This window comes from Montipora foliosa, chromosome 1, assembly GCF_036669935.1.
Source record: "Montipora foliosa isolate CH-2021 chromosome 1, ASM3666993v2, whole genome shotgun sequence".
Lineage (NCBI taxonomy): Eukaryota > Metazoa > Cnidaria > Anthozoa > Scleractinia > Acroporidae > Montipora > Montipora foliosa.
In genome coordinates, this window is record NC_090869.1 from 3,646,210 (window position 1) to 3,656,209 (window position 10,000).

The 10,000-nt window shown below is 37.3% G+C and overlaps 2 protein-coding genes across 2 annotated transcripts in view; one reads left to right on the forward strand and one right to left on the reverse strand.

Moving 5' to 3' along the window:
• LOC137996420 (nucleoporin SEH1-like) overlaps positions 1-2,703 on the forward strand; it is a 17,519-nt gene extending 14,816 nt beyond the window's left edge. The window contains exons 10-13 of the mRNA XM_068841850.1: positions 406-468; positions 780-861; positions 1,592-1,670; positions 2,335-2,703. Of these exons, the coding sequence (XP_068697951.1) occupies positions 406-468; positions 780-861; positions 1,592-1,670; positions 2,335-2,480 (370 nt within the window). The 3' untranslated portion in view covers positions 2,481-2,703. The remainder of the gene's footprint in view (positions 1-405; positions 469-779; positions 862-1,591; positions 1,671-2,334) is intronic.
• Positions 2,704-2,844: 141 nt separating this feature from the next.
• Positions 2,845-8,125, reverse strand: LOC137996490 (neuralized-like protein 2). The gene is made up of 2 exons (XM_068841963.1): positions 7,377-8,125; positions 2,845-5,429 (listed from the first exon to the last, which is right to left on the reverse strand). Exons 1-2 carry the CDS (start codon positions 7,969-7,971, stop codon positions 5,314-5,316), a joined length of 711 nt encoding a protein of 236 aa, XP_068698064.1. The 5' UTR covers positions 7,972-8,125; the 3' UTR covers positions 2,845-5,313.
• Between the last annotated feature and the right edge of the window lie 1,875 nt (positions 8,126-10,000).

Genomic DNA, 10,000 nt, shown 5'->3' on the forward strand with positions numbered 1-10,000 from the left:
GAAAAATCGGCAATTAAGCTAAAATACAGACACTTCTTCTGCTTACAGTATTTTCCCCCAGTGAGTTAGGGTTAGGGGTTTTCAAATTTGTTTCATATAAGCAAAGTAATTTACATAGCTCTTGAAAAAGATTATGCTTCATTGAATGCCCCTTAATAAAATTGAACTAGAGGATTTTGGGAGGACATCAATATTATTACATAGCTACTAAACATTTATTGTTGACTTTATGCTGGCATCAAAGGACAAAAACCAAGCTATTCTCAGACTGTCTGTAACCATATTCAAGGCATACATAAATAAATTTATGCTAAAACCCCCTGGCTTGTGTTTAATTTTTCCCACACCTTAAAACTGTAAAAACTGGAATCTTCAGATAATTGTTTTTTTCCCTGTGTTTTACAGATCTTACCATCTGCTTGCAATTGCATCCAAGGATGTTCGTATAATGATGCTGAAACCTTATGGGTAATAAAAGAAGCTCCATATAACTATGATATTACCGGTAGTAGTAGTAGTAGTAGTAGTAGTAGTAGTAGTAGTACTAGTAGTAGTAGTAGTAGTAGTAGTAGTAGTAGTAGTAGTAGTAGTAGTAGTAGTAGTAGTAGTAGTAGTAGTAGTAGTAGTAGACGAGTAAAATTGTCTGGCGTTAGACAGAGTAAAATACTAATTCTGGCCGGTTTCGTCCGGTTTGGATGTCGATGGATTAAAGTTGGCAAGTAGGAGGTACAGTGTACATGTATTGAAGTGTACTCTTTCTTTCCTCATTGTACATGTAGAGACCAAGGGCCTAGTGCTGGGGGAAACTTGGCAAAGCTTGACATCAGCTTAGCAGCGCACTTTAGCGAACACGAGTCACAGGTGAATACAATCATACTGCAGTGGTTCTGATGTTTAAAGTAGCTCACCTAAAAGCTAAAGATAAGAAGCTTTTGAAATTCAATACAACACAGCTCTGTAACTAAGCCTAGCATTTCTTTTGGTTATTATTAATACAAAAGGTATTGGTGTCAGAAGAATAGATCAATCGTAACACATCATTATTATTAAAGATGACCGTTGCCCAAGAAATTTGAAAGTGATAATAGGGGTGATAAAAAATCATTTTCCTGATACACTTTACAAACACTTTTTTTGGAAAATAAATCAAGGATTTGTTTGCAAATATCATTTCCTCTGGTTAATGGGGACATGGTTTTTGAGTGGACCTTAAGATGTTGTTCACCCATTTACACATACATGTAAGGCACCCTCAATAAGCAAGTTAAGTCTTCTGGCGCTAAGTAAAGTACGATCGTCTGGGTGAGTGTAGTCCTGAGAAGGACTGGTTGAGATGACATTGACTGGCATTTCGACAATCTGAGCTGAAGTCATCCGCTCAGGTTTCGAAACGTCGGTCAATGTGATCTCAAACAGTCCTTCTCAGGACTACTCTCAACCAGGCAATCGTATGTTACTTAATTATGATATGACTCCTGGGTTCAAACCATTAACGATTTTAAACTTACTGCATTTTGTAGTAAAGAGTGGAGGTTCCTTTTAAATCAAGGTACCGTGGCACTTACATGTAGTGGTTCTTTTTGCATTACAGGTATGGAGAGTTGAATGGAATGTAACTGGTACAATTCTATCCTCATCTGGTGATGATGGATGTGTGAGATTGTGGAAAGGTACAAGCTTGTTTAAAACTTAATTTACCAGCCGCTGTTTCAGGACTTGAGGGAGTGGCAGAAATTGAGCCTATATCTATTTCAGTCTGTTCTTGTTTTGATTACATAGTCAACATTGACAACAAGATTTATTAATTTTATTACAATATTTTACAAAAGGATGAAGTGCAAGTTCCACCCAAAAATAGCAAAGCTAATAGAGTCAGGTGGAAGCAAATAAAAACGCAACCAGATTTACATTAATTTTGTATGAGAAAAGAAAAAACGAAAATTACAATGATATCGTATAAAGTTATGCTAATACATGTACAAATCAAGTAGAAGTATTCAAGTAAAAGCTGATAGTTCTGAAATTTGCATTTTTAAAGAGTCATTTTCCTTTTTGAGATCCCCTACTTTGTCCGGCATTATCATAATAATAGATGAAAGGAGTCAAGAGGAAGATTAAAAGAAAGATTACAAAATTAACACAATTTTAGAAAGAGCTTAAAATTTTGCAGCCATCTTTCCAGGTAACCGCTGACTGCTGTAGTTACTTAAGTTACTTAATTTCAATTTCATAAATTAAAATGGTGGTGATGGCAAATTAAGTATTAGAGACATGTCTGCAACAACAGAAATATCCTTGATGACGTGGTCATGCCATAAGCTCCTTTTCTTTTAGCCAACTACCTTGACAACTGGAAATGCATTGCAGTTTTACGTGGAGATGGCATGCCAGGCCTCATGAATGGATCGAGTATGAATGGAAAAGACCCTAAAATGGCACAAACATCAGGATTCAACACACAAAGAATGTGGTACTCGTGATCATAAAAGTGAACATTTCAGATGATCAACAAATTCCAACAACGAACCTTCTGACACAGAGTGCTCAGAGCAACTGACAAAGTAGAATGAAATAACTAAACAATTTTATTCACATTTTCATGGTTAATTTTAGTAGCAGATACTATTCACAGCTTAATAATATGCTACCTTTCATAACTGTGATTTTTATGGTTTGGATACCACAAGAGTCCATTTACAATGTCAATGCCACACAAAGGGGGATTTGTTAATATTAAAAGGCAATGGGGCAAATTGGTTTGCCGTGACCATCATTTCATCAGGGCTTGCCTGACTTTTCATCTTCTCTTACGTTGACCTTCTTTTTTGGGAAAATATAAAAACATTGGCTACCTATAAAATTACTCTTTCATTAAAAACAACCTTTATGTAGGCAAGTTGTGGTAAAGTTGGAAACGCCAGGCCATCTTTTTTAAAGATTACCCAGATGCAATCATTTTCAATCTTGTTCTTTTCTTGTACATATAATTTTCAAGGCTCCAACAGGCATGCAACTCTTCAGCTTTGCTACAAATCTTTTATGTTGTTCTATTGTTTGTTGTGGTTTAATAACCATTGCAATATGTCAGGAAATTATCTACATTCAGTACATTGTAAACATTGCCCCTTAAACTGCTTTGGCAGACATGTTGTAATCTTGAAAGAATGGGTGCAAACCACAGTAATAATGCGCCTGTTTATTTCTTGATCTGTTATTAAATCTTTCCTGAATGCTAAGAAATAAACAAGGCTTAGTGTCATTACTGGAAGAGACCTTTTGTTAGAACACTAAATCTAATGTGTTTAGCGGTACTTCATCTTGGAGAAAAGTTACTTGTTACTTGACTGATTTTGCTTCCTTGGATGCTATTCATGACCAAGGACTATTTCCGTTCCTATCATTAAATAATTTTGTAAGTGTACAAACATTCTAGATAAAAGAATAGACAAAGGGATGAAAATGAATTAGATATGCATTAAAAGATCCCTCTTTAACAATATTTTCTCTCAAAAAAGGAAAGTTACATGTAAATATATTGGACTATAGCCTTAATAAAAAAAAATTGTTTCCCACTAGAGCTTGAGTATCAACTGTCTTTGACTTTGTTCTTAACAACTTGTGATACAACGAAACAATATCCCCTTAACCATCAAATAAAATATTAAGCTTTATCTCACTTTCCTCGAGTAAGTGCCACATTGAAGTTTTCTTTAAAATGTGATTTTTCGCCTTCAAAATACATTGTAATAGCTGCAAACTGTTATTAAAGAATGCAAACCAACAAAGTAAACTTAAATCAAGTGACTTTCTGTTACCCTTTAAGTTGTTGACAAACAAAAAATAATAATTAAAATTCTAATATGCTTGTTTCATAAAATTACTACTTTTTTTGAGTTACAGACTGCCTGCAAACCAAATACAGTGTAGGCCATTTTCAAAATATCAAATATTCAGCTTGATAGTGAGGCAGTGAGGACAAAAACAATAGAAACATGTTGGAATGAATGTGAACAATATTTACATATCAACCACTTTCCTTTCTCTTTGTCCTCACTGCCTCAATATCAAGCCGAATTTTAATATATCGAAAAAAACCTATTTACCTTGTGACATTCTTGGGCAGTAGTTTTTTTTCACATTTTTTAATAAAATGGTTTCTACATGTATAAGAGTTAAAGTAATAATAATTAGTAGTATACCATTAGTCATTAGAATTTACCAATTATTATTGGTAATTATTTACAGTGACTTTGGTTGCTACTTTTCAGGTGGATCATTCTGTTATTAACACATTCACCCCTGAAGTAGCCCCCACTGACAAGTAAAACTGTCTGTCCTTAATAGACTGAGGATGCTTTCAATTTGACAGAACTGACTGGTCAGACCAGGCATTTGGAAGGACTACAACGCAAGGCTACTGCCTAATGGGCGCCTTACTTGTGAGCGCGCATGACCAAATTTCTGAACGAGTAGCCCGAATGGGCGCCTAGCTTATCACAAGGTGATTCATCCTCACTTTTAATTAATTCTGGGCTCTTGAAAAAATGACCCACACTACTAACTTTTAATGTTGGAAGTCCAAGGGGCTCCAAAAAAAAATTGATAAGCAGCAGCCTTGCAACCCCTTCAAATTTAACACACTTTGAAGATGATAGTTAGATACTCCTTCTGGAGAATGCAAGGGATTATCATGCAACTGTTCCTTCAAATTAAAAAGCAAATTACAAAGCAAGAATGACCCCAAAGAAGGCACTCAGTATTGTTTCTTTGAACTATTAACCCATCGAGCTCTCAGACGCTTCATGATTCCCCCAGTTGACAAGTAAAACCGTCTGGTGTTCGACAGAGTATCAATCCCAGGAGTCAATGGGTTCATGAAGGGAACTGATTATTTAAACGAAGGTTATCCCAGCACAACACATACTTTTAAAGTCTCTACAAGACTTGCAGCTAGAAGCAAAAAACCAACAGGAACATCTTTACTGCACTCACCACCCTCCCAAGCAAACTTTTTATGGCTTCTTATTCAATGTTTTATCATGCAATAACCCTGACAGACACAAAGGACTGCAGGGAAGAGAAATTTGTGAACGTCTTACTGTCTTTTTGTATGTTTCTATCATGATAGATCTATGAATCACACATGTATAATCTCTCTATCTGTCGCTATTTGTTAAAACTTCTACTTTTCTATCTTGTATTTTCCTGGGTACGCAATGAACAAGTTCACTGCAAAAAAACAATTTTATGTTTCTGTTTTTTTTCTCTTTTTCACTTCAGTACATTCTTTTGGTGATTCTCTCTTGCATGTGGCTAAAACGTAGCTATATAATTTTTAAGCTTTGACGGTAATGGTAGCATTCCAAGTTCTTCTTGTGATGGCACAGATTTTCGAATGTTCTCACAGCACAAGTCAACAAGAGAGGGAACTGAAAAGAAAAGAAAACATTACATTCATTATTTCTGGCTATATTCATTATTTTTCAGCAATCATTGTATAACAGGGATGCATCATGCTTAGTCAGCATAATAAAGATAGACAGGTAATAAAAATGTCTGTCAAGAAGAAATATCGTTTTAGATCATTTGCAGTGACAACAAGTTCACACGTTAAGAATAAAAAAAGTTGTTTTTGACTGGGAGAATAAAAGCTGAATTCAAAGGTGGTGCCCATTTTGAAACACAAGGTTTCTAGATCACCTAAAAATATCTTCCCCTAAATAGTCCTTTGTAGTTCAGTAAATGTAGGGTATTGTTGGACTAAGTGCAATACTTTCTTCTGGTGTAGTGTTGTAGGTTTTCTGTGTGGCATGTCTAGTACAGTCTCAATGTGGTGTTTTTTTAAGTGCATAGCATATTGTCCAGTATCCACAATACCATAATACTCCTTGCTTGTCCCTCCAAAGCTTTGCATAAGCATTGCTTTTGCTTTCTTTTGGAACTTAATCTACAATGGTCCCAAGAGAAACTGACAACACTGCTTATGCAAAATTTTGGAGGGACAGACAAAGAGTACTATGGTATTTTTTATACTAATGAATGAAGGGAGTAGGTTCTAAAGAAGCTGTGGTGCTGTGTCGGTGGGGAAGTAGTATGGAAAATTTTGGTTTTATCAACAGAGTTGATAATGTAAATTGGCCACCATAGAGAGATTCTAAAAGCTGACATTTCGAGCGAGAGCCCTTCGTCAGAGCGAATCCAATGGATTTGCTCTGACGAAGGGCTCTCAGAGACCTCAGCAAGCTTATCTCAGACTCTACATTGTGTTTCAGTGAAATGAGATGAATGTATACTTGAAGTGTGAATTATAGATAAACGAAAGAAGTGATCATCAAACTTAGCTGGACAATTTAAGCAATTGTTGCTTTTTTTAGACACGTGAAAAATTCAGGTTGCTCCTGAAAAACAATTATTATTATTGTTTTTCAGGAGCCACCTGAAATGCTTAAATCGTCCAGCGAAGTGCGAAGATCACTTCTCTTGATATTTTAAGGAGAAAAAAAGTTGGATAGTAGAAGTTGTAGTATTTACATATAAATGACGTGAAACTGCATTTGGAGCCCAACACTGAGTGCAAGGTTATGACTGTGGCAGTCCAATTTGCTTACATTTCTTTGCAAGATTGAGCAATTTGAAATCACTTTAGCCCGGACAAACAAATACGTTCAAGTTTTCAGTAATACTCAGTAGCTTTTGCTACATGACAACAATTTTTCCGGTTGATCTAGTTTCGAACGCTTCTTGCGTAATTCGGTAAAAAACACTTAGAATAAAGGGCATACAGCGCGAAAACAAGCATGGTGACCCCATCTTTTCAATGCATTTTTTCAATGTCCTGTGTATAAGTATCAATTGTGCCAAGTTTGAAAAAAAATCTGGATAGTACGTCATTTTCAAGGGAATTACCTTAAGTGGGATATTTCGTTCGGATCCACCGAACTTCGTCAGCCACAATGCAAATTTGAATGTTAAGAAGGGTTATATAATGGTCCCGAGGGAGCTAAGATGGTGTCGATTTAATTAAGGAACATCTTTCTAGGAATTCGTCAGCTGTTCATGAACATTGCCAGCTCACGGGTCATTCTGTGGATTCCAGCAAAACAAAAGTTCTTGCCACGGATAATATAACACATAGGGAGACAGTTGATATATGATTACGTAAGCCGTCTTTGAACAGAGACAATGGCTTCGAAATAGCCTCCATCTATGAAACCATCTTAGCTCTCTCGAGACCATTATATAACCCTTCTTAACATTCAATTTTGCATTGTGGCTGACGAAGTTCGGTGGATCCGAACGAAATATCCCACTTTTAAGTTTTTAATTGCGCTCTGAGTACCGAAATGTTTTACAGATCAGATTTAAGCGATTCATACCTCCACATTGAATGATCTGCACTTTTTTTGTTGTTCCATAAACGTCAACTGCAACATACAGATCCTTGTCGACTGGAACATCAAGAGCACAGGGCCCAAACTTCATCCCGTTCACATAAAAGTATAACTCTCCTGTGATGCTAACTTTGACACCAATACGTGACCCAACGTCAGTGGGCTTGAGTTCCGTTTCGCGAGCTTTCCTGCCGCAAAATATTGGGTTAGTATCCTTGTCTCCAGCTTCTTGGCGTTGAAAATTGTGGCTTCCGAAGTCCCTCAGCTGTTCATCTCCTAGGGGTTTCTGCATGGTGGATTTGATCGCAAATACCCATGTTCGTCCCATCTGAGCCATATCTGGAAGAAGATACGGAGGAACGCTTTTAATATTCTGCGGATTGTGAGTTGTTATACCGCACCGAACATGGCCGGACCAGTCTTTTTCTTGCTCTTCTATCTCAAAAAGAAATGTCTCCCCAAATATTAATGGGCGATGGCTGAATACGACTGCATTAGCGAAGCTCTTAACTCTCTTAGCAGCTGTTTTGCAAGGTGACAACACAACGTGTGTTCCATGTCTTTCATGAAAACGCATCATTTTTCAGGGAGATCACCGTTCCAACCAAACACGTTTTATCAAGAAGCTAGTGAAGTCTCGATTACTAGAAAGGTACATTTTAACCAATTTTTATCAATCCGAAGTAAAGAAATTACCGTGAAAAATAAGTTTATTGTTTGATTCGATTGATTCTAAATTTACGCAGCCACCATAGGTGACGTCCGCTGAAAGGGCACTAAATATCGCGGGCATCACTCAAAAATGCGTCTTTATCAGAAAGTCCTTTTAATATTAAAACGCAGCGATTTTTTTAGGATTTTTCAACCAAATTAAGAGCAAAAAAACAATTGTATTTGCTGGCGAGCCTTAGCGAGGCAGCATACTATTCTTGACATTAGCCAAAAATGTAAGATCGGAAGCATGCGCAGTCGGCTGTGGTGGGTCATGTCTATTATCCGGGGTATTGATACCCGAGATAACGTCACGTACACGTCGTGGAAGGGAATCTTACACTTCGAGTCGAGTACTTTTCTAGTGGGTCGTCATTGATTATCATTCAACCGTATATGTTCAGTCTTTGACCCCCGAGTCAAATAATTGTTCTTCAACGTCTTCAACCGTTGAGCGAAGAGAAAATCAGTTCCCGAGCTAGACCACGAGCAGTCGTCCTTATTTCCTCAGAGCCACGCACGACTTTTGTGCAAATTAGTGGTGAAAACGGGGCGTGTCACGCAATCGCGCGCTCAACTGTGTCATTGAAAAATAATAAGAGACTGCTCCCAGTCTATTCTCAAGCACGACAATAAATTTAAATTGACCTTTGCTCAGCTACGCTCAGCATTTCTCAAAAGGATACTCTTTTGCTGAAAAGGAGCCAGAAATTTGAGAAAAGAAGTTTAAATTCAAAGAATGAAGTGACATCCCATTGTTTTGAAATTATCCATTTGCTTATAAAATTTGCAGCTGTTAAAAAAAAAACAGTCACTGTTCCCAGTTTCCACGCCAGCACTCACTTTCTCACTGAAACTCCTAGTATATGAATTCTCCTGACTAGAATCGAAAATCTGAGACATGAACGTTTTGATGATATCTTTATTATTGCTTCGCATACGATACTACAATTACCGAAATAACTAATTTATTACATGGTGTTGCTCTTTCACAGATCATTTTGTTGTGTTTAAGAGTGTCAAATGGGGCGAACAGATAAGATTTCCTTGAATACAAACATCAAGTCATCAGACTTACATGGTTTACTTGTCAGTTTTTCAAGAAAACAGTTTAACGACCGGGGCCGGAAAACTTGCCTGCAGTTGGAACCTTCCATTTTATTTAAATGAAACTTGAAAAATGGATTTAATACAAGAAAAAAAAAACAATTGTGAGCGACTTTAATTATAAATTTCAAAAAACAAATTATTACAGATAGAACAAAAAAATGCACAGGCAGTCAAAATGCAACTTACTTACATATCTTGGCTGATACCCATGAACAGTTCAGATCTTTCTCTTCTGTCATCTTCTCCGAAAGCCTGATACTTGAGTCAAATTCCATCGAGGTTGTCCTGTTAGTAGTATATTTGCTATGTGGAAGTGAGACCTGGCAGCTTACGGGAACAGATGGGCCAAAAGACATCATGCCTTTCGGCATACATGTCTAACAAGTCTAACAAGATTGTCGCTTTGTCCCATTTCTTTAATAACTTGTCCCAGCATCGCCATGCACTACAAACAGGTTCTTTACGTTCCATGTCCCATGTCCCCAGTGATGTAATGGTCAGTTACGTGAGAATCGAGCTCATCCAGAGTGTAGATTCCAGATGGCTTCGCCTGTACAGCGCCGTCATTTCAGACAGGCTTCTTCTTTCCGGCCAAACTCTCGTTTTTGCATTTCCTTGACTTCCTTGATTCGTAATTGAACTTGATATGTGCTTTATGCCCCCGGCCAGTCAATCGCACCCCGGACCTTACTATTATCAACCCTTCCTTGCTGCCCCGCTCTTACAATCTCACCATGTTGATCCAGGCAAGGGAAAGAAGTAGCCTTAAGTTTTCTAAGCTCTCCCAC